Source organism: Malus domestica, chromosome 16 (assembly GCF_042453785.1).
Source record: "Malus domestica chromosome 16, GDT2T_hap1".
Lineage (NCBI taxonomy): Eukaryota > Viridiplantae > Streptophyta > Magnoliopsida > Rosales > Rosaceae > Malus > Malus domestica.
The window spans coordinates 2,073,226-2,096,659 of record NC_091676.1 but is presented as its reverse complement, the minus strand read 5'-3'; the positions used below and the strand labels follow the sequence as shown (position 1 = coordinate 2,096,659).

General features: G+C 41.4%; 3 protein-coding genes, 1 long non-coding RNA gene, 1 other non-coding gene and 1 pseudogene across 5 annotated transcripts; 4 read left to right on the top strand and 2 right to left on the bottom strand.

Annotated features, from left to right (window-relative positions):
- Positions 1 to 1,734: 1,734 nt before the first annotated feature.
- Positions 1,735 to 2,835, bottom strand: LOC108169748 (uncharacterized). The gene is made up of 2 exons (XR_011577260.1): positions 2,124 to 2,835; positions 1,735 to 2,052 (listed from the first exon to the last, which is right to left on the bottom strand). It is a non-coding gene; the product is annotated as an uncharacterized protein (transcript).
- Positions 2,836 to 6,782: 3,947 nt separating this feature from the next.
- LOC103416452 (uncharacterized) lies at positions 6,783 to 9,636 on the top strand. Its single transcript, XM_008354695.4, has 4 exons — positions 6,783 to 7,180; positions 7,260 to 7,606; positions 7,717 to 7,759; positions 8,868 to 9,636. Exons 1-4 carry the CDS (start codon positions 7,063 to 7,065, stop codon positions 9,395 to 9,397), a joined length of 1,038 nt encoding a protein of 345 aa, XP_008352917.1. The 5' UTR covers positions 6,783 to 7,062; the 3' UTR covers positions 9,398 to 9,636.
- Positions 9,637 to 12,177: 2,541 nt separating this feature from the next.
- On the top strand, positions 12,178 to 16,235 carry LOC103431814 (beta-glucuronosyltransferase GlcAT14A-like). The gene is made up of 4 exons (XM_008369983.4): positions 12,178 to 13,127; positions 14,900 to 14,975; positions 15,067 to 15,182; positions 15,282 to 16,235. Exons 1-4 carry the CDS (start codon positions 12,644 to 12,646, stop codon positions 15,794 to 15,796), a joined length of 1,191 nt encoding a protein of 396 aa, XP_008368205.1. The 5' UTR covers positions 12,178 to 12,643; the 3' UTR covers positions 15,797 to 16,235.
- A 182-nt stretch (positions 16,236 to 16,417) lies between these two features.
- LOC114821967 (pentatricopeptide repeat-containing protein At1g71060, mitochondrial-like) lies at positions 16,418 to 17,376 on the top strand (annotated as a pseudogene).
- Positions 17,377 to 19,186: 1,810 nt separating this feature from the next.
- Positions 19,187 to 19,545, top strand: LOC139192888 (uncharacterized). The gene is made up of 2 exons (XR_011577423.1): positions 19,187 to 19,345; positions 19,423 to 19,545. It is a non-coding gene; the product is annotated as an uncharacterized lncRNA (long non-coding RNA).
- Positions 19,546 to 19,977: 432 nt separating this feature from the next.
- On the bottom strand, positions 19,978 to 21,577 carry LOC103403216 (putative fasciclin-like arabinogalactan protein 20). The gene is made up of 3 exons (XM_070815400.1): positions 21,486 to 21,577; positions 20,544 to 20,924; positions 19,978 to 20,497 (listed from the first exon to the last, which is right to left on the bottom strand). Exons 1-3 carry the CDS (start codon positions 21,575 to 21,577, stop codon positions 20,092 to 20,094), a joined length of 879 nt encoding a protein of 292 aa, XP_070671501.1. The 3' UTR covers positions 19,978 to 20,091.
- Positions 21,578 to 23,434: the final 1,857 nt, after the last annotated feature.

Genomic DNA, 23,434 nt, shown 5'->3' with positions numbered 1-23,434 from the left:
CTCATTTAACACTGCATCCGGGTGCCGATGGAGATACAGCGACCCTTGCTCACTTATCACTGTGCTCGGGCCACACAGCGCGCCACTTACGGGTGACGCCCTAGCTTTAGCGCGATTTTGTTCTGGATTCATTTTCATAAGTATTCGACGTGATCATGGAGTGCCGGCTGTCGACTACCTGACGCCCTCCCCCTCCTCCTTTATCCGGGCTTGGGACCGGCAATGTAAAATTACATAGGCGGAGTTATGTGTATCTATTTACATGAACTAAAAATGAATATTCCCACTTGCTAAGATCCCCTTGAAGATGTCCAGCAATGGGAACATCAAAGCAGCCGTGGATATTGGCACGCTAATTGTAACAAGAGCTAGCATTCCCAACGCCACGCTAGGCCTAGTGTTCATCAATTGGGATTGCAACAACCCCACGCCTTCGCAGATGTCCCAGTTGTAGTGTGCATAATATTGCTTCTCCCACCGCATCCAGTTCGACGGCGGTTGGTGATTGTCTTCCTCCAGCATCTCCGCGTCGTGAATTCGCATCCGAAGCACAATCATGTCCTCGTCCACAAGTCTACCGTCGTAATTGTCATGACCACGCGACGACGCATAAATCGTCAGAGGACGACGCCTACGCCGCATTTCCAGCAACCCGGTCTTTCGGTTAACGCCGGAAATGAAACGCTGCGGCGGTGGCGGAGCTGAGAGAAGAGCAGAGGTTAGCGTTGATGTAGACATGATGACAAAGCTTGCACCTTCTCGAAAGTTTGATGATTAAGATTTTGATGTGTGTTTTTGTTCGACAACGAGGTACGTACATGGTACATATATATAGATATAGAACCATAGATGCTACAAATCAGAGAGAGACCGCGTAGGAATGACACGTGGCAATTTGCGCGCGGCTTTTTCGGTGTTGGCATGTAGCACGAGCCAAGAGATGAGAGCGAACCCTCCAAGAAGTTATTGTGACGGTACGGCAACCCAAACCTAAACCTTTGATTTTAAAGAAACGGTAAGCGAACTATCTTAAAAATAGAATTCTCCATAGGTTTTTTTGTCGGCTCATGTTTTTGGATTTTTTATTAACTTGTATTTTTAGTGTAATTTTAATATTAATATTATAAAATATTATGTAAAAATACGAAACGAAAAATTCATACAGAATTTGACTTTAAGAGCGTTTATTTAGCATTTCTCTTGATTTGATACCTTCTGTGTAAGTTACCGCCGTTTATGCGTGTCAGCAGCCATCTCTTTTTTTCACAGGCATTGCTTTTCTTTACGGCACACTTTCGGGGTATGGTTGGTAGTGCCTGTGTCATATTTTAATGGTTAATATCACATGTTCCGAGGGTATTTTGGTCAATTTAGCAACGTGTTCTATCTTTTAATGATGTTTGAACAAATCTTCGAAGCTACAGAAACATACGGATTAGAACAACAACGTGACAAACGTTACAGGGATTTGCTCTCCACGTTTTATGTACCGTTGAAATAAATGCACGTTTTTTTTTTTCTAAACTTTTAACTTTTTTTTTCTTTCTTTTTGTTTTTAACTTTTAACTTTTTTATTTTATTTTTTATAATGAGATTTTTTAAACTATAATGACTACAATGTAGAGACTCGAATTTAAGTGCAAATGAGGTATTGTGCGATTTTACCTACCTCAGCTAACTGGCCTAACCTATATTTACATAAAAAACAATACTGAATAAGAAACACAACCGACGGCTACAAATGTCTAATAACATAGAAAAGCATTTGCAAGATGAGTAATTAACAAACAAAAGGATGTGCAAATCACGCCTTTCTCTGGATACAAAAAACTGAAAAAAATCCCAGTGAAATTCATGTCCAAGCCAGATTTCTACGATCAAATACGAAAGGGCATCTTCATTATACGTGAGATTTCTAAGTTGATTTGGATATACAATAATGCAACACGATTAAGCATCGTCAATCGTCTTGTTGCATAGAAAATATGGCTCATTGGGTCGGAAAAGGCACGACGCTCCCTTATTTGCTAAGATATCTCCTCTACTTATCACCTGCATGAAATAGATCAATTAACAGTGGCACGTCTCATAACAACACTACTAATGCCAAAGAAATCACAAACCTTCTAGGACAAAGTCAATTGGCGGTGATTCACTTGGTGGCTGGTTTAATTCGACTGTTCCAACTGTTACGGGTTGTTCATTAACTTCATTTGGCACGTTTTGTTCATCTTGTTCGGTATTTAAGAGCTCAAGCTGCACCGCTGGTTGGATTTGGTCAAGAGGTGCGGCCTCCAGCAGCTGGTATTGTGGTTTGTTTTTCTGAAGGAGAAGGTAAGTGGTGCTATACCAAAACAACACTATTCTACTTTGAGCTACCATTGTTTTCCTAATGTGACGTCCTCCGAAGGAGATGCGGTGCCTGCAAAATAAGGAGGAAACAGAGCCGAAGGTATTAGATATAAAATTATCTACCTCACGAGTAGTAAGAATATTCATGACATAGGATACTGATCGCCAAATCCCAACAACTATAGCAAGATATGGCCGTAGAGGAAGCATGTCTCAATCAAACGATAATACGTTTGTTGATGCACAAAACCGGGGTGGTCTTGGAACAACGTAAATCCGACCGTGAATCTGCAAGAAATGTAAATAACACAAGATATATCGTGGTTCACCCCAAGGTTTGGGCTACGTCCACACTGATTGTATTGTATTTCTCTGTTGAAGAGGGAGAGAGAGAGCTTAGAGCTTAGGGGGTGTGAGGAAGCTTTGAGAGGGGGTGAGAGGCTTCAGAAATGGCCTCTGAGAGTGAGAGTGAGGCCTCTCTCAATTGTTAGGGTGAGGAGTCCTTTTATAGAATAAGGGCTCCTCACTTATTACATATTTGCCCCTTCCTTTATCACATAATTACATTTAAGTCCCCCGAGTATTTGTACGAGATCTAAATACGAGGCCCTAAATATGGTATAAACAGTAGTCCCCTAAGTCTTCAGTCAAGAGAGTCTTTTGGCTGGAGACTTGAAATTCAGTCCATGTGTGGGCCGAAGTAACTAGATGTCGTCTAGAACTAATGCTTGATATGAGGCGGTGCCCAATCTGAAATGATGCTCAACTAGAAGTAGCACATGTTGCGAGGCCGCTTTGCTTGTAGCTTGTGTTGCCTTGGTTGGCTCGGCTTGTGGCGTTTGAAGGTGAGGGAGTCCCTTTTATAGAATAAGGGCTCTCTCCTCAATACATAAGTGATGAGTTAGAGTTGATGCTCGCAGTGAGACGGTTGCTCAGTAGGCGGCGATGCTCTCTAATGGTGGTGAGGGAGTCCCTTTTATAGAATAAGGGATCGCTCCTCAATACATAAATCATGGGTGATCTTCAATGAAAGTGAGGGAGTCCCTTTTATAGAATAAGGGTTCGCTCCTTAATACATAAATAATGGGCTAGAGTCCCCCAAGTATTTTTCATGAGGCCCAGTTGAGGCCCAATATGTGGTACATAATGTAGTCCCCCAAGTCTTCGGTCAATAGAGTCTGTTGGCTGGAGACTTCAAATTGAATCCATGTATGGGCCGAAGTGGCGGTTGGTCAGAGGCGGTATTTGTATACCCTGCACTGAAGTTTTGTAGGTGAAGCTTTGCAAGTGAAGCTTTGTAGCTAGAGCTCTGTAAATGAATCTTTTGAAGTTGTTTGACATGAGTGATGCTCATGAATGTTTATGTTGATTGACATGAGTGATGCTCATGAATGTTGTCATGAGTGATGCTCATGAATGTTGACATGAATGATGGTCATGAATGTTTATGTATGATTGTCATGAGTGATGCTCATGAATGTTTATGTATGAATGACATGAGTAATGCTCATGTATAATTTGGAGTACTGAGCGTACTTTTGATCACCTGGTTGAAGCTATTTTGGGCTTATGGGCATTTGCCCTACACAACATTCCAGCCTATTTATTTTGGGCTCTTTTTTTTTTTTTTTTTTTTGTTTTTTATGATTACCCTCTGATGGGGTTTATACAGATGTCTCCGAAAGATAAGAAAAATAAATTACATCGGTAAAAAAAATTAAATCCGACGATCAATGGATCAGACCCATAATTTTCTTTTCTCTTTTGCAAATGGCAGACAAGAAAATCATGTGGAGTGTCTCTTTTCCCCTTCTGCTTTTGCAGATAAAATCAGTGGAGTCTTCAGATTGCAGATGGCTTTTACTTTCTTAGAAATCAGAAAATGACTTTCCTTTGCTTTCTCAGAAATCAGGAAATCAGTGGAGCATTTTTTCCTTTTGCTTTCTCAGAAATCATAAAATGATGGCTGTTTTCTTTTGCTTTTGTTTTCCATGTGCTCTTGCAGAGCAAAACTTCTCTTTTGCATGTGGGTGGTCGACAATGGAGTGGGTGGGCAGCCACGCTTGCTTTCTACTTCCTTTCCATTATTCTCATACCTTTTCTCTTTTTCTTTACTCCAGTAAGATCGACTTGTCCTTGATTTTGCATTCTCAATCTCGGCATTGATTTCAGCCACGGTCATAAACCCGCCGGTAGCCGACCTTCAACATTAACTTCAATATTTGAAAGAACGGTTGCAGGAAGCTGCTTTGGATCCCTAACCTGAAAATGTGGATCATCTGCAACAACTGCACGTTCATCCCAATTTAAACGACCACCAAATATATTCCAAACACCATTTTGATTCTGATATTCTGCACAACGGTGATTTAGAACAGCATCTCCAAGAACTTTTAAACTGGTATCATGGAATGTCTTCACAGTCTCCTTTAGTTCGTCCATATTTCCATATCTGGAGTTCATATTGTATAAATCCCTCGGCATGTACCCTTGAGGCGACACAAAATCTGTAGGAGGTGGGACCCAAATCACAATGAAACATAGTGAAGCTAATTCTGCAACTTTACTTTTGAGTTCCTTGTACCGTCTTCCAAATTTACTAGATTCCCAGTTAAAACCTTGGCACAATATTTCAAAACCTGTTCTTGTCCCCGAGCATATTTTGGCAGGGGCGACTTTCACTCTTCAGTTTCTGCAATGATTTTCTCCGGTATCTAAGCATCTTCAGACCGAACCTCTCTTTGCCGAGAACATGTTCTTGAAAAACGAGCTTCTCGCCGACAAGACGCCCCGGTGTCGAAGTTTGAATCCCCGAAGTTGAAAACCGCCGGATAGCTGAACTTTATCGAACTCGCAGCCGGTAAAATAGTTGCCAGCAAGGCAAACATTCTGAGAATAATGTAGTTCTTGGCAGCCATGGACGTTGAAATATGAAAGCTTAGGACAAAGAAGCTGCATGGTGGTGGGCATGCGACGAATGGTTCGCTCATGGCTGGAGCCTAGAGGGAGAGAGAAGGAGATTGTGATGGTGCTATGCCGTTTTTCTGGGTGTCTGATCTCACAGAGGCGACGAGAGCTAGGAGCTGCGAAAAGGATCTCGTCTTCTTCGTTGGGGACGTCGACAGCGATCAGACGATGGAAAGATTGGGGTGCGGCGGAGGATTGGCGGGGCTGCGGAGCAGATGATGATGATGGTTGAGACGATGGAATCTCTTTCTTTTTCTTCTGGATTTTTTTTTTGTTTTTGCTGAGGGATTAGTTTAGAGAGAGAGAGAGAGACAAAGTGTGTTTGTGTATCGAGAAGTGGGGTTTTTGTTTAGCTTCAATGTGTTTTCCAGAGAGAGAGAGATGAGTGATTTTGAGATCTGGTTTCTGGGTTTTTGCAAATTTTTGCAGATTCACGACGGAGATGAAAAAATGAAAGAGAACCGACACAACTTTTCGTATCGATTCCCACAGACGACGCCAAATGTTGATGCACAAAACCGGGGTGGTCTTGGAACAACGTAAATCCGACCGTGAATCTGCAAGAAATGTAAATAACACAAGATATATCGTGGTTCACCCCAAGGTTTGGGCTACGTCCACACTGATTGTATTGTATTTCTCTGTTGAAGAGGGAGAGAGAGAGCTTAGAGCTTAGGGGGTGTGAGGAAGCTTTGAGAGGGGGTGAGAGGCTTCAGAAATGGCCTCTGAGAGTGAGAGTGAGGCCTCTCTCAATTGTTAGGGTGAGGAGTCCTTTTATAGAATAAGGGCTCCTCACTTATTACATATTTGCCCCTTCCTTTATCACATAATTACATTTAAGTCCCCCGAGTATTTGTACGAGATCTAAATACGAGGCCCTAAATATGGTATAAACAACGTTAATTTTAAGAACCATATACATATAAGTTTAAAATTGTAGATAATATCGTTTGTTCAAATAAAAAAAAATTTGAGGTGGTAGTGCTAAAGGGTTTACCCTATGCCTCTTACATGGTATTATATTGTATTAATACAGAGAAGACGCTTCATTTTCTTGAAAGTTCAAACAGGAATTCTCCTTGTACCTTATTTCCGTTTAGAATATCGTAAGAATGCTGATGATCAAATTGAAGACCCCTAAACTCATTGATGCAAAAGACCTTGGAAAGCCCTGAAAGTGTACAAGGAAATATACAACCGTAAGGTAAAGGAAACAATACTTAATTGTATCATTTGATCTATCTAAGCAATCAAAACTTCTCTTTCGGGCAAATGGCAAGTGATCTTTGATCTTACCATCTAATTCTCTGCATTGACATATAGCCTCCAAATACAAGAAAGCTGTCATAAGTGAAGGTCCCGGCCTACCCCGCTGCCGCCGATGCCCAAAACCATCTGGCCCACATTTTGCCCGCCTAACTGAACCATTTCATTGAAATCGCTCTTGAGCGACGCGTGTCCCTGTCGAGGATAAGAGGAGAAACGAAATAAACTTCTGGTTGGGCCAGCCCAAAACCGCATCCGAATCGGGTTGTTGCGAATCGAATTTAACAGTTGTCCCCAGTAGACACGCCCGCTGATCGTGGAGACCAGCCGTCGCCATCTCCTTCTCCCACGTTCCAGTTCCAGTCCCGACCCCTCCTGAGTTTCCATCGTCACTCCGATCATCTTACCATGTCAGCAAGGTGTGGGCCCCACCTCTGTCGTCCCACTTTCGCCTGAAACATTCTCCACAAACTAACAATGGCGAGCAACTCCAAGGAAGAGCCCAAGACCGGCCCCCAGTCCAATTGCTGGTACAACCTAACCCTCGGCCCCTCCTTCAGAGACGGCTCCGAGAACAAGTACTGCACTCTTCGATGTAAGTATTTATCCGATGTAAGTATCCTATCCAATCTGCCTCTTTTTTAATCCATTTCGATTTTTGATATCCATCGCAGACGACTTCAAGCCGGCGTCGATCGACAAGACTAAGCCCGGGGCGCTGAAGAAGACCAAGGACAATAGGGTTACGGTCGAATTCCAGAACAACCAAGTGGGGAAACCCAATGTCACGTTTAAAGGGAGCAGCGAGGAGTACAAGGGCAACGACGCCGTATTATTCTTAGACGGCCAGACGTTTCGGTTGGAGAGGCTTCACCGCTCCGTGAAGCAGCTCCGGCATGACCGCCAGCCTGGGGAATCGGCGGCTGGTATGGCCGTGGACCCGCAGCTTTCTCCGGTGGGCAAGGCGCCCAAGCTAACGCATCAGTATAATCCTGCTAGAACTGCATTCCCCGTCGTGCCGGTGAGTTTTGGTTATTAGAAATATTATGATTCAAGATTGAATCTTTTGTTTTTGGTTATTGAAAAGCAGCTGAAATTTGCACTCTTTTGGTTCCTTTTCTGCTTCATCAGGTTGAGGTGGAACGGATAGATGTTGGCGTGCCTGAGAATCCAGGTTTGTTTTTATGATAGTTCTTTTCTGTTTTGGTTTCGAAATAAAAATATACATCGGATTTTTCGCTTGTCAAAGAATGCTTTCCATTCCCTCGAGAGGATCGGATTCAAACTTCAGAATGCCATGATTAAATTAAGTAGACATTGCCTGTTCTTTAGTTGCATTTCACTCCGTGAAGCTCCGTATGCAAGTGAGAACAGTATGGTGTTTATTTACTTCCTCCGACAAAATCAATAGGATCACGATTTGGTATTGTAATGACAAAAACATTTTCACCAAAAGAGCTTTCAGTTATTTTAAAAGCACTTCCAAACGAGCCCTCAGCTCTAACAAACTAAAATTCAAAACTTTTTCCTGTAATGACATTTGGCTTGGAATCTGGAACCTTGACGAGTTAATTCTTTCCTAGAGGAAAGGAGGAGCGTATTTTGTCTCAGCTTACCTTCCTGTCAAGTGTTTTTTTTTTTCCCTTTCGTAAAGAATCTATTTCTTTTGTCCCGCAGAATGGGGTGCGTAGTTTCTCCATTCTCCGGTTGCAAACACTTTTGGTGCACAATTGTGATTTGATACTTAGATATGCACAATACCTTTCACTACACATTTGAGGTAGCCAAACCCAATGTAGATTTAATTGGGACCGCTCGAAGAGTCCACTCAGTCTAACCCCAATGGTTCTACCTTATATTACTATGTCTGTACTGAAATCATTTTACCAACTTGAATATTACTGTGCCAACCCCCATCCTAAATGTTAAAAACTTTCGAGCGCTGTTCTTGGGCTGAGCTTTTTCTGGACTCTAAGAAACTTCTTTTTACTTGTTTTTTACTGCATTAATCAAATGGAAGCAATCGAGTAGCTAGATTCTTGGTCACATGATTAGTCGCCAGTTGTCCGCCTGACTACTTTGGCATGCGTATGAATTTGCTAACATGACCTTCACCCCGCCTTTTCGAAGTCTACTGAAAACAATAAAGAATTTCATCTTGCAGATGTCTTCATTCCTCTATGCTGTGTCTTGTCCAAAAACTAATGATGCCGCTACTGTTTTTTTCTCTATTTTGTTTGTGCAGTTATCATATATCCTTATGTTTTATTCATAATCTACAGGTGCGAAAGCTGCCAATAAAGGTGTCGTTGATTACTCATCTGATCAACCAAATGTATCTGCTGCCTCGCCAGGCCCTAAGAATGAAGAAGTTGACAACAAACACCAGGATATAGATATTGAAGACCTTTTCGGTAGTATATCACCCGATGATGGGAATGCTGCCGAAGATGAAGCCAATCCTGGATTTGATACCAATGTGCCACATCAGAATGAAAGTGATAATGAGATTGCTGATGTAGATGATAGCGGTGATGAAGTTGACAAGGGGCCAAATGCCGCAGCAGCCCTTCGAGCCCAGGTGATGAATGCACAGGGGAGGGAAGCACACTCTGATATTTTTGGAGACGAGGGGAATGCAGAAGGGAGGAAAACCGAGACTTCTAGTTCAAGTAGCAGCAGCAGAAGTAGCAGCGGAGGTGCGAGCAGCAGTAGCAGAAGTAGTAGTGGGAGCAGCAGCAGCAGCAGCAGCGGCAGCGAAAATGGTGGTAATAATGCAGGCAGTGATGACGATTCAGTCAACTCCATCTGAGATGTCGGGCAATTGTAATCTTTCAGGAAAGTTTGTCGAAGACAGTCAACAGTCCCAAAGGATGATTACGCAGGCAACCGGAGCTTGAAGAAAAACAGAAGATAATCGTACTGTTATTTGTACATGCTGATATTTTGTGAGATTAGATAATGATGCCACATAAGTTTTGTCATAAGCCGATACCTTGTATGGGTTACAACGTAAAAGGAGAATAAAGTGTTTAGGGCTTTTTTAGTGTAGTGAAAGCTTATGAAATTTGGTAGAATATGAGGTATTTATAGGGGATGGGGTTGGCCATAGTGTTAGGGTTTTACCTTACGCATGGCGGCATCCTATTGGCCAATGTTTATAGAGAAATATTGTCAAGATATTAAACGAATTAAAACAGCTGAATTCACATAATAAAATTGGTCTCTATAGAATTTACATTAAGAATAGAGAAAATAGTATTTAATAAACAATTGATTGAATCATATTATTGCTATTGTGAGGCTAAGCTCATACCACTCCCTCTTAGTGTAGATAATATCGTTTGTTAAAAAAAAAAACAATCATTTGATAATTAATTTAATCACATTATTATCCGTATGCGAAATGTTTTTTTTATAGTTGGTATTACACGCCTCTTAAAATGTTTTAAATGTGTTTAAATATATAGAAATTAAATCACATTATTGTTAGCCTATTGTGAGGTAAAATACTCCTGCCTTATGTGATGCCTTTGAAGTTTTTTTGTCTTTGGGGTATTTTTGTCCAAATATTTTTGTTAAAGCTTGGTGACACCAAAATCACTATTTACAATTTCCATTGACTTTATATATAGATACCATTGGATTTCATGTTCTTTTGAGACACTCTTATGGCACGTTTACGTACCCGTAATCAGAATCAATTTACGGAATTGGATTCCGATTACGGGATACACATTTGTTTACGTAATCTTGGGGAATCAAAGTACATGTGGGGTCCACAAGCATTAAGTAATCCAACTCCTAATTTTGGAGGAATTGGACTCCCTACATAAGGGAGGTATTTCAATTCCTTGTGACTTGAGGAATCCGGAATGAAATTTATTTACCAATTATGCCCTCACTTGTTTCTTATTATCCCAACATTGCCCTTCATTTGATACTCATTATGCCATCTTTTAATAAATAAATAAAACCTATTTATATATTTTTATATAGATGAATTTTATTATATAAATTTAATTCAATTAATTAGTATGAAAATAATATATTTATGTAAGGGCAATGTAGTAATCAACCTAGTTTTCATTCCGATTGAAGTGAATTAGTAAACAACTTATATGGATTCAACATCATTCCTACCTTCTTTTAATAAATAAATAAAACTTATTTATATATTTTTATATAGATGAATATTATTATATAAATTTAATTAAGAATTTAATTTAATTAATTAGTATGAAAATAATTTATTTATGTAAGAGCAATATAGTAATCAACTGAGTTTTCATTCTAATTGAAGTAAATTAATAAACAACTTATATAGACTCAACATCATTCATACTCCGATTTCAGACAGTTGTATTAAACAACTTCAACAAGAATCTAATTCTGATTCCACCTCATTTCAATTCCTCATCAATCAAATTCCTCCTCAATTCATTTCTTCTCAATTTGATTATGGATTAGTAAATGCGCTCTTATTGGATTTATGAGTTATCTTAATCAGGTAGTCCTACAAAAGGTTGGTTCGCTGTTTTTCTAGAAGCATGATACGATGACGGCATCTTGTTGAACTTCAAATTCATTATTGGTCTTGTTTTAAAATTGAAAACCTAACTTACTAGTGTTATTATTGTATCATAAAAAAAATATTTTATTGTCAATGACTCTTAATTGCTCGTGACATTCCTTAATCCGTAAAATTTCATAAAATGCCCCTAATTATAAATAGCACTTAAAGAAAACAATTATGCTTAAGTCATCTCCATCTGTGGGCCCAATAAATCACCAATCTTGAATCTGCCTTTGAAAAACCCAATACATCACATTATTTTGACAAGAAAAATCGTATCACCTCATCACACACGTCACCCAATATGCAGATCTCTATTTCCACCCACCAAATTTGCTATTTACAATAAGAAACTCTTAACAGAAGTCAAGAGTTTTTATAGATTTTTTCTACTTTATATTTTCTTACACAATTATTTATAATGTTGTTAAGAGTTTGACGTTAAACGATGGAATGACAGAAGTTTATAAAGAGCTCCTTAGCATTTTTCATGTACAATTTGTACCTAGGAGAAAAAATGAGCAAAATCTTTTTTTTGTAAACAGGAAACACAATTAAATACGTCGAATCATACTACAATTAATTCAATACACCAAGTCGTACTGAAATGTATTCCCAGCAAACTAAAACATTTCTCAAAACGAAAGTGGCCCGCCGCCCCCATCTTCCAATGGAATTGGATCCTCTTCGAGGGAAAGGCTCGGGATCCTCCTGACCTAACAACACGGATCGTTAAATTTTGATTCAATGACTACAATTATTATAATTTTTAAAATACTTCCTATTTGTATCAGTTGGATCAAAATTTAATTACCTATGCTGTTGGGACAAGAAGATCCCGAAGCTTTGCCTCGGAGAGGATTCAATTCCTATGCCAATCGCCTTAAACACGTAGCCAAATCGCCAGTATGGTCAGGGAACGTGCGGTCACGCGCGTTTGACGAGCGTGGGATGTTTTTCAACCCGAAAGTTTATTATTTGGGGCCACACGACAAATTAAATTTAAAATTAAAGACAGAGAGTGTGAACATAAACTTTTATAAGATCATGTCAAACAAATCAAAAAATTCCGCAGGGAAAAAATCGATGAACTCTTTCTTCTTCTTCTTCATTGCAACAAAATCCAACTTGGAAACCCTAACCCTAGCTCTGTTACACAGCCAGAGAGAGCAAATTTTTTAGAGAGAGAAAGTGTGCGTTAGAGAGAGAAAGAGCTGAAATTTACGGTTGTTGATCCAACACATAACGAATAGTTGAAGACAGTTACTTTTTCTACAGCTCAATCTTTAAAGACCCAATCTTCAAACAGCTTCCCCACCATTTTTGCAAGATCCTGACCGACCCATTACCTAAATCCGTCTGAAAACCCTAATTCCATCAAAACCCACATCCCAATTTCCACTTATTTGACTCAGCAACCGACCCATATGCCCCAACTCCGCCACCAACAACCAGCTGAGCCGCCAACATAACCGACCCATTATGGGAGCTGAGAAGAAATGGCTCCTAACGCTCTTCTCAGCCACATTCCTCTCTCTCCTTCTCCTCCTTCTCTCCTCCATCTCCGCCTTCAGCTCCCCCAAACCCTTCCCTTCAATTGTCCAGCACGGCTCTCACTACCCGCCCGCTTTCGCTTACTACATATGGGGCGGCCGCGGCGATAGGGCTCGGATCTTCCGGCTGCTGCTCGCCGTCTACCATCCCCGAAATCGATACTTGTTGCATCTTTCGGCTGACGAATCTGAAGAAGAGCGCCGCCGCCTTGCCGCCGCTATCAAGGCTGTGCCTGCAATTCAGGCGTTTGGGAATGTGGATGTGGTGGGCAAGCCTGATCGAATCACTTACATGGGGTCCACAAATATTGCCACCACGTTGCGCGCGGCGGCGATTTTGTTGAAGGTTGATAGTGGGTGGGATTGGTTCGTCACTTTGAGCGCCATGGATTATCCACTTATCACCCAGGACGGTATGCTCTTTGTTTTATTGGCCATTTTTCCTTAAACTTGCTTGGGAATATAAATATGGTCTATAAAAAGATTGGATTTTGTTGGGGAATTCCATTTATTATTGAATATTTTGTTTAAATTGACTGAAGGAATCTGGCTCTTTGGGTTGGGGAAAGTGTTTTTCTGGGGAAGTACTTATATGTAGTCTCAATTAAAGCGAAAAGTTTCCATTTTTGCTAGAACCATTTATGTATAGGAGGGAGGCTGGCATAGCCCAGTTTGGAGCAACTGCGAAAAGTCAATACTTCAAATCCCCCTCCTCCAGATGTCCTAACTGATTCTTGTATAGGAACAACTGCAATTATTTTTCGTATACAATTGGGAAAATGGTATGTCGGATGTGCCGGGTATTGAGAAACTTGATGTTTTGGCATAGGAATAGAATGCTGTTTCTTTGACCTGGTAACACCAAATTTAGTGAACTTAATCTTGTCATGTCAGCTCCTTATGCTGAACCTCTTGGCTTCTGCAGCTGTCATTCTGAAGTTGACTTTTGAGCTAAATTGTTCTAACGTTTAGGTGGCTCTCGTCGACTGTCCTTTTTTTTAATGGATTGGGTATAGCCGACCCCACTTAGTGGGAAAAGGCTTTGTTGTTGTTGATTGGGTATAAGCTTCTGCTAGTATAGGCCAAAAAACAACCCAATTATCCAGGGACCAGATCCTTGACAAACAAATCCCCGAAAAGAAAACACGTATCAGGACAGATATCTAGAACACTTATTCGGATTTCACTCGAGAGGTTTGATGTATTTCAAGTGTTTGATTTGATGTATTTGATTAAAGTCTAGTTGATTTCACTTGTGATGAGAGAGTTTTTTGGGGATTTTATGGGGAGTTTAGTTGGTCACGATTTTATTTATGCAGAAAGATTGGATATTGGTTTATTATCTTTAGTAATTGCCCGAGTTTTAACATTAATAATCTGTACTGCAGAAAATGCTAAAGAACTTCTTTTTTAAGTAGAAAGTGTATGAAAGTGAATATCAGTCTTTTGGTCTTAAAGACATTTCCTGTTCATACTTGGTTCTAACTGCAATAGAGCATATAAAGAATACTTAGGTTGAAGGATTCTATTTATTGTCACTTCTTCCAATGAACACGAAAAATTGCATCGAGGTTGCATACAATCTACGCGGATAGTACATATGGAGATAAAAGGAATTAAAATGCTACGCCTAGGACGTTACCTGGGCCAAGAGCCATGGTTAGTTGCTATTTCCATTTGGTCGTTTTTCTTGTTGGTGATACCGGCAAGACCTAGCCAGACGATGTCTGCTGGTTGGTAGTGAGAAGACTCTTAGTACTTGCATACCCAAAAGGGGCGCTGATTAAAAAACAATCATTTGATTTAGTTTCTTGCTCCCCCTTAGCAATGCTTAGAGATTTTACCAAGGGCAATGCTTTTAATGTTTTACGATGAAGTTGTCCAGGCCACCAACTTTGTGCCCGCTTCTTGCCTTGGTACATTTCACAATGTGAATCAGTGACAATGCACATCATGTGCATCTTTGACAATTCTGTGAAGGTTATCTGTCCAAGGGAGACGATAATTCACTTATTTCTTGTTACTGTTACTATTCTTATAGCTTTATTCTCAGGCATTTCTTTTAAGTTGAAATATGTACTCTAATTTCACTGTGCTGTTTTTTTCGATAAATGATTGCATTATGTTGTTTTTCTTGATAAATTACACCAACTAATTCACTTCTGCTTCTGTTTTGTACTTTCAGATCTGTCTCATGTATTCTCATCTGTCAGAAGAGATCTCAATTTTATTGATCACACTAGTGACCTTGGATGGAAAGAGTAGGCAAACCCTTTCGCTAATTTTTCTTTAGCTTTCGGGGCAACATATTTCTGATTGAACCTGAACCCATGTTTTTAATATTTGATGTAGGTTGCATAGGGTCCAGCCAATAGTAGTTGATCCGGCAACATACCTAGCCAGAAGGAGCCAAATTTTTCATGCTACAGAGAAGCGGAAAACCCCTGATGCTTTTAAAGTATTCACAGGCAAAGTCTTAACACACATTTATATAAGATTACCCATATCGATATGCTGTCCAGATGTTGAACTGCTAATTAGAAACTATTTTTTTTCCTGATTTGCAGGTTCCCCATGGGTCACTCTGAGCAGATCATTTCTGGAATTTTGCATTCTTGGTTGGGATAACCTTCCCCGGACCCTGCTCATGTACTTTACAAATGTGATATTGTCGCAGGAAGGATATTTCCATTCAGTTATATGCAATTCACCAGAGTACAAGAACACAACTGTGAACAGTGATCTAAGATACATGATCTGGGACACACCCCCAAAAATGGAACCCCACTTCCTCAACACCTCGGATTTTGATCAAATGATTCAAAGCGGAGCTGCTTTTGCCCGACAATTCGAGAAAGATGACCCTGTGATGGACATGGTCGATAAAAAGATCCTCAAGCGTGGGAGAAATCGAGCTGCCCCGGGGGCATGGTGCTCGGGCTGGAAAAGCTGGTGGATGGATCCTTGCACTCATTGGGGTGACGCCAATATCTTGAAGCCTGGGCCCCAAGCAAAGAAGTTTGAAGAGTCGATTACTAACCTTCTCGATGACTGGAATGCACAATCAAATCAATGCCAATGACGATGTCTGTGCTGAAAATGTCTCCAGATACCCAGTGTGGTTTTCCTGTGAGCTAAACTTGATTAGTTTAGGAGACTGGCAACCGCGGAGATATATTCTTTGGCCCCCAAGAACACTTTTCGTTTTGTGGGTTCTTCCAGTCTCATGCTTGACTATTGTTTATAACGGGGCGTCGGGGCAGAGTAGAAGGGAGAAACATAGTGAGTTAGCTTGAGGTATTGCCACTTACCGTAGCATGGCGGGCTGTTACCGACGGTATTGCCACTTACCGTAGCATGGCGGGCTGTTACCGATGGTATTGCCACTTGTAGCTTTTGAGTAACTGGGTTAATAAGAGGCTCTCCCTCTTTTTGTGCTGCCATTGTATGTCTACTTCGGATTCGGATTATGTTCGGACATGTTTGAATGTTGGATCACAAATTCATTCTTTCACCTCTCATCTGTTGTATCTCGTTCTAAATTCATAGTGAATCTCTCCCCCTCTGGTTTCGAACTCGCCACTCATGATATTTGAATTTAAGAACCACGAGATTCGAACTCACCCATCACTTGTAATGTGTATTAACTTTAAAATATCATAATCTAAATCGTTCATTTTATAAGTAATAAGAATAAAATAAAATGGATCTCTCTCGAATTTTCCCTCGTGTATCAAAACTATCCATAAACTTCACTCGCAATCCAACACTCCCTACTCAAAATCCATCTGGGTTCCTATGTGTTCGCGCTGGTAGTTTTCACAGAGCAATCCACGACGGTCTGGAAAAAACCCGAGTGCTGGATGACGCCGGTGACAAAACCCCACTTCTCAAAAACCCCAAAGTCTCAGAAGGCGCTGATAAAATCTGCAAATTTCTATCCACCAGCAGCTCTAGTTCTCCAATCGAGAGCTTACTCAACGGTGCTTCAGTGGACGTCTCGCCGACGCTTGTGGTGGCGGTCTTGAAGAAGTTCAGCAACGCCGGCGTCCTCGCGCTCTCGTTCTTCCGGTGGGTGGAGAAGCGGAAAGGGTTTAAGCACAACACGGAGAGCTACAATGCGTTGATTGAAGCTCTGGGTAAGATCAAACAGTTCAAGATGGTGTGGGAATTGGTGAACGACATGAAGATCAAAGGGCTGCTGAGTAAAGAGACTTTTGCGCTGATTCGCGGCGATATGCGAGGGCGAAGAAGGTTAAGGAAGCCATTGATGCGTTCGAGAAGATGGAGAAGTTTGGAATGAAGGTGGAAGGGTCGGATTTCAATAGACTGATTGATACGCTGAGCAAGTCGAGGCAGGTTGAGAGAGCACAGGAGGTGTTTGATAAAATGAAGAAGAGAAGGTTTGAACCCGATATCAAGTCGTACACGATTTATTGGAAGGATGGGGCCAAGAACAGAACTTTTTGAGGTTGAATGAGATTTATGGAGAAATGAGGGACGAGGGTTTCGATCCAGATGATGTGACATATGTTGTGATTGGCTCATATTTTGAGCTGTTAACAATTAAGTGACTTTGTGTGTTATGCTTTCGGAATAGTGACCAAATGTGTCCATATCTCATTTTGGCTAATAGTGGAAGACAATGATGATGTTTCATTAGATTCTTTTGTTTTGGCCTTTTTATTGATTTCCCATTTGCATGCTACGAAAGTGGCTTTGGGTTTTGAGTAAAAGGCAAATGGAGCATGATGCATCATCATTATGTCTGTGCAAAAAATGAGAGGTTGATTCATTTTCTTTCCATTTAACTGCAAAGAGCCGAAGTGGAGAGAGAGATAGAGAGAGCATTCGGCTCTCTCCTAAGAAGGCATCAGAGAGCATCCAAAGGGAGAGAGCATTCGGCTCTCCCATGGGAAAGCATGGTGAGAGAAAATCAAGAGAGCTAGAGTGAAAAGTATTCTAGTGAAAGAACTCTTGGGGTAGAGTGAGGCTACTGAGAAAATTCTATGAGTGGGTGTGCAAGGGATTTGGGATTGGGTTATGTTGATTTAACTCATGTGTACTTGTACTGTTATTCTCATCGTGAAGAGCAATATCTCTCCGGGGACGTAGGCAGGATTTTTTGCCGAACCTCGTAAATTTCTCGGTGTCTTTATTTCTTGTATTTTATTCTGTTTAACTGAGTGTGATTTTGGTGAGGTTGTAATCTGAATCTCGTTTCCGCACTAACGAACGGACCAAGGCACAACAATTGGTATCAGAGCATCGTTGGACGCTTGGTTCGTTGAAGGTCCAGATTTGTTGTTCACCATGGAATTGTCAGTTGAGCAGTTTAATGGGAGGGGCTGTTTTACTCTTGGTAAAGGAGAGTAATGGAAGCCGTGTTCAGGGATGCTTAGATCAACTGCGAAAGTTGATGTTGAGGAAGAAGCCAAAGGCCTCTTTCTTCTTAACTCACTTTCAGATTTGTACGAGAACCTTGTGAAACTTTACTGCATAGAAAAATACAGTAAGTTTGGAGCAGGTGCAAACTTCTTTGGTGTGGAATGATACACAAAGGAGACCATGGATGATGGTGGGCACAAGACTGCTTAAGTTATTAAAGGTTGGAATCGTGGAAGAAAATTGGAAAGAGGATCTGAGAGAGACAGCAGGTTCAGATCTGGTTCCGGAGGCAAGAGTCCACAGTGCTACAAGTGCAAGGCCGGGTTGTAGCAAGTTTGTGGCGGAAGACTTTGAGTATGTCATCTAGGTACTCGAAGCAACACTTCTCCTGGTGATGTTTAGTCTTGAGTGTTGCAGGGGTTTTGCAGCAGGTGGAGCTATGGGATTCACAGGTGATGAGATGGTCCTGAGGTAGGAGGAAGTGTGGGAATTTTGTCTGGCTCGATGGGTTGTTGCTGGAAACGGGCGCGCTGACGAGTTTCCAGGTTGCAAACAATGAAGAGGAGGAAAACCTGCTGGAGGAGACGAGGATGTGTCGAGATCCTGTCTGAAGCTAAATGGTGATTTTTAGCTTGCAGCAGCTGCACATGCATTGGCAGTGACTGAATCGAAACAGGACCAAAGAGGTTGATTCAGGATGTGTATGCTGGTACGTAAGGCCAATGGACTTTGGTGATGGGTGCAAGGATTTTTGCACAGTATATTCGCCAAGGTGGAGATTGTTGTGATTGGCTCATATTTTGAGCTGTTAACAATTAAGTGACTTTGTGTGTTATGCTTTCGGAATAGTGACCGAATGTGTCCATATCTCATTTTGGCTAATAGTGGAAGACAATGATGATGTTTCATGAGATTATTTTGTTTTGGCCTTTTTATTGATTTCCCATTTGCATGCCACGAAAGTGGCTTTGGGTTTTGAGTAAAAGGCAAAGGGAGCATGATGCATCATCATTATGTCTGTGCAAAAAAGGAGAGGTTGATTCATTTTCTTTCCATTTAACTGCAAAGAGCCGAAGTGGAGAGAGAGATAGAGAGAGCATTCGGCTCTCTCCTAAGAAGGCATCAGAGAGCATCTAAAGGGGGAGAGCATTCGGCTCTCCCATGGGAAAGCATGGGCACGGGTGAGAGAAAATCAAGAGAGCTAGAGTGAAAAGTATTCTAGTGAAAGAACTCTTGGGGTAGAGTGAGGCTACTGGGAAAATTCTATGAGTGGGTGTGTAAGGGAGGGGTAGAGTGAGGCTACTGGGAAAATTCTATGAGTGGGTGTGCAAGGGATTTGGGATTGGGTTATGTTGATTTAACTCATGTGTACTTGTACTGTTATTCTCATAGTGAAGAGCAATATCTCTTCGGGGACGTAGGCAGGATTTTTTGCCGAACCTCGTAAATTTCTCGGTGTCTTTATTTCTTGTATTTTATTCTGTTTAACTGAGTGTGATTTTGGTGAGGTTGTAATCTGAATCTCGTTTCCGCACTAACGAACGGACCAAGGCACAACAACATATGCTATTCTGATCAATGCACATTGTAAAGCGAAGAAGTACGATGAAGCGATTGAGTTGTTTCGTGAGATGGAATCGAAGAATGTCAAGGCTACTCCTCATATCTTCTGCATTTTGATTAATGGGTTGGGTTCTGAAAGAGGTTGAGTGAAGCCCTTGAGTTTTATGAGCTGAACAAAGCCAGTGGTTTCGAACCAGAGGCACCCACGTACAATGCTCTTGTGGGGGCTTACTGCTGGTCGATGCAGATGCAGGATGCGTTTAGGGTGGTGGATGAGATGAGTAAATGTGTAATCGGTCCCAATGCCCGAACTTACGACATAATCTTGCACCACTTGGTAAAGGCTCGAAGAACAGAAGAAGCTTACTCCATTTTCCAGCAAATAAGTAGGGAGCCTGGCTGTGAGCCAACAATAAGTACACGAGATTAGTCCCACGAGATAACCGACACGTCGTTGAGCTTCAAGATGTCATCGGTGATATTGATCGAAAACCCCACGAGATTAGTCCTCAGAACCGTCCCATCATTCAAGCTCACCAAATCGGTCCACAAAAGCCGGCAGGTCACCACGTGACGATGGAAGATGGAGGAGTACTCGCTCAAGTTTCCGACCCGGTTCATAAGAACTTGGTCAAGCGGAGCAAAGGCAGTCAGCATCGTCTGGAACTTGAAGAAAGAACCATGAAATTGCAGCTCAAGAAACGACGCCATGACAGAGCACCCCTTGGATCTCAGCGCGGCGGAACCGTCTCTGAGCTCCATCCTCTGATCTGGGTTCTCCTTGGGGGCCAAGCAACCGAGGTTCTCGGGGGTGTAGCTTCCAATCGGATATCTGAAAGTACGGATCCAAGAACCTTTTGATTCCAAAAATGATCAGCGACCAATCGTCAAAAATTGGGGAAGCAGTGACGCTAACGTTGGTGACGGTGAGAGTGCGGTCGGAGAGTAAAGCTGCGATCTTGGCGCCGGAAGGGAGGGACTTTAGGGATCGGCGAGAGAAATAGAGCGGGAGGAGGTTCAGCGGCGGCTGGCCGGAGTGAGAAAATGTGGCGTCGTTGGGGGCGAAGAGGGTGACGGAAGGAGAGCGGGAATGGAGGAGGGAGCGGAAGGGGAGGTCGAGGGTCAGGGACATGGAGGTGTAGCCCGAATCCGAGAGGATTTCGACGGCGTTGGCGAGGGTTTGGGTGTGGAGGGCGGAGGGCGGAGGGCGGAGGGCGGAGGAGAAAGAGAGGAGTGAGAGGAAGATCTTGGAGGCGGCCCTTGACGAAGGTCTTTTCGTTTCTTGGTTGCAGAGTCGGGAGTGTGTGAATTTGTAAGGGTGTTTTTGGCGGGGTGAAGTTGGGACACGTGGAGGTGTGGGATATATTGAGGAAGGAAGGGAGTCAAAAAGTTAGTTAAGGGCGTAGGGAGTTTGTTTTGTGGATTAATTGATAAGTAATGGGCCGAGACCATAAAATTGCCAACGGCACAAAGTTACACAAAAAATGGTCCAAAGACAAATAAGTATAAACAAAATTGGACCTACAATGCTAACAAAAAATGGTCCAAACAAGAGTTCAGGTCGAAACTGGAAACAAACCAAAAGAAACTCGAGAGGTCTATTGCCACTCCCTACTACAATGCATCTCGACCAGCAGATGTCCACGTGCAACGCTGGCAAAAAGGTAGCTAGAGAGAAAGTGGTGGTGTTGTGAACACCCTAGTCGGTAGGAACACCAAAACTCTTAACTTCTCAATGCACCACAACAAATCGCGGTAAAGAGTGACTGCAGATCGAAGTGGAGAAGATCTAGGAGGAGGGACGCCCATAAAGGTCGTACCCAGTGCACAAGGCTCCCGCTTTACGCAGGGTCTGGGAGAGGAGGGACGCCCATGTGGTGTGAAAAACAGGCCAAACCAGGACGGAGAGCATAGGAAAAAGCTTCATAAGGAAAGAAAGGGGAATTTTGTGGATTAGGACAGTTCTCACGTTAGTTGAGATTACTTTGAGATTGGGTGGGATCAAAACATAAAGGATCTCGTATTTTTAGAAGAGTTTTCTTAATAATGGTGTGAAGTCGGTCAGTGGTAGAGTTGGAATTTTCAAATAATGGAACAATGATTTCGACCATTAAACTTCATTGGACCATTTCGTCGAGCATCTAGTGTAGGAACATGTTGATTCTTGTCAACATCTAATGAAGGCTTATCCCGACATATGTCAACAATAACTATGATATGTAAAGGCTTGTCAAGGGTGGATATAGGAAACTGTAGAGTAATGTTGAAGACTGTCAAGGCTTGTTAACTGAGGCATTTCATCGAGCATTTGGTGCAGACAATAGAGTCGTACACAAGAAGAGAGAAAACAAAGACAAGGATGATAAAAAAAATAGAAGAAGAGGAACTATGAGGAGGAAGTTCTAATTTAGTTTTCCCTAGCTGTTTATAGGGTCAAATACAATACCATTCAAAACTACAAATACTCATAGGTTTTGAAAGTTGCAAGTGGCCATTTACCACAGTAGTGGAAATATGTTAAGCCCTTATATAACGGCGTGGGTTTGAACCCCTTCTAACATCTAACCTAACAAATATGTTTGACAAAAAAAAAAAAAAATGTTTTGGAAGCTGTTGGGGCCATCAACAACCAATGATCTCATGCTGGCTCTGCCATTGAAGTCGGTGAGAACAAAAAAAAAAAAAACAGAAAATTTTGTATTTTTGTAAGAGATGTTTACGGATGGGGTGGTCCGAATGCCCCGATTTTGAAGGAAAATTTGTCTTCGTCGATCAATAATGCACGCAATTGCTTAGAAGCCACTTTAAAGAATGAAATAAATGAACATTTGATGGAAATTTCTTGAGTAGAAAGTCTCTAGGACTCTATATATAGCTGCTGAGTGCCAAGCATTCGAAAACAAAGGAAAGGAGACAATTTGACCACCGTTATTGCTACATATCTCTTGTTTTCAGCCCTCACTTACATAATTAAATGGTTTGATGTGTACTTAAATCTACTTAATGAAGTGATTAGCTTGTTTAATTCGATGGTCGCACAAGCAACAAATTATTTTATTTCACTCGCTATGTATTGACTTCCCGACGTAGACCCATCTTATATATTTATCTATCCATCATGCAGTTTTCTTCCTTAAATACAGATTCAAAATTAGCTTGAGTGTCTCTCACGGTTATATATGTTACCTGCATAATGTAATTGGTGACTAATCCAACGCGATCGTTCTTAGAATATGGCATTTCGATATTGTCATGGGGCATCAAATTTGAAATTTAGGATGCAAGGGTGAATTTTGTTAACTAATTAGTTACAAGCCTCTTTCGATATTGTCATATGATTCAGTGTATTGTGTATGTTACATCCATAATGTAATGGGTGACTAATTCAACGTTCTAAGGTTATATTTGTATCCAGCACCTTATAAAAATAATTGGTTACGTAGTTTTCATCTTCAACCCATCTGATCAAGAAATTAGTAACAGGAATTTGTATGGTTGTGTGTGTCCTAAGTATGACTAACCTTATAATTAATCCTGCTACATTCACAATATATTTACTGATACACAAAAATACACACTCAAATAAATAAACGGGAAAAATATACTTGGAGCTTGAGGTGATCAGCATCTTATATATTATGGGAAGGGAGGTTGTCACGTTGATCATGTGATGATCTCACCTGTATCAGATGAAAACGAATGCTGATCAAGTTAGAGTTTCTTGTACGAAAGATCAAACATTTTTTTTACAAAATACACACACACACAC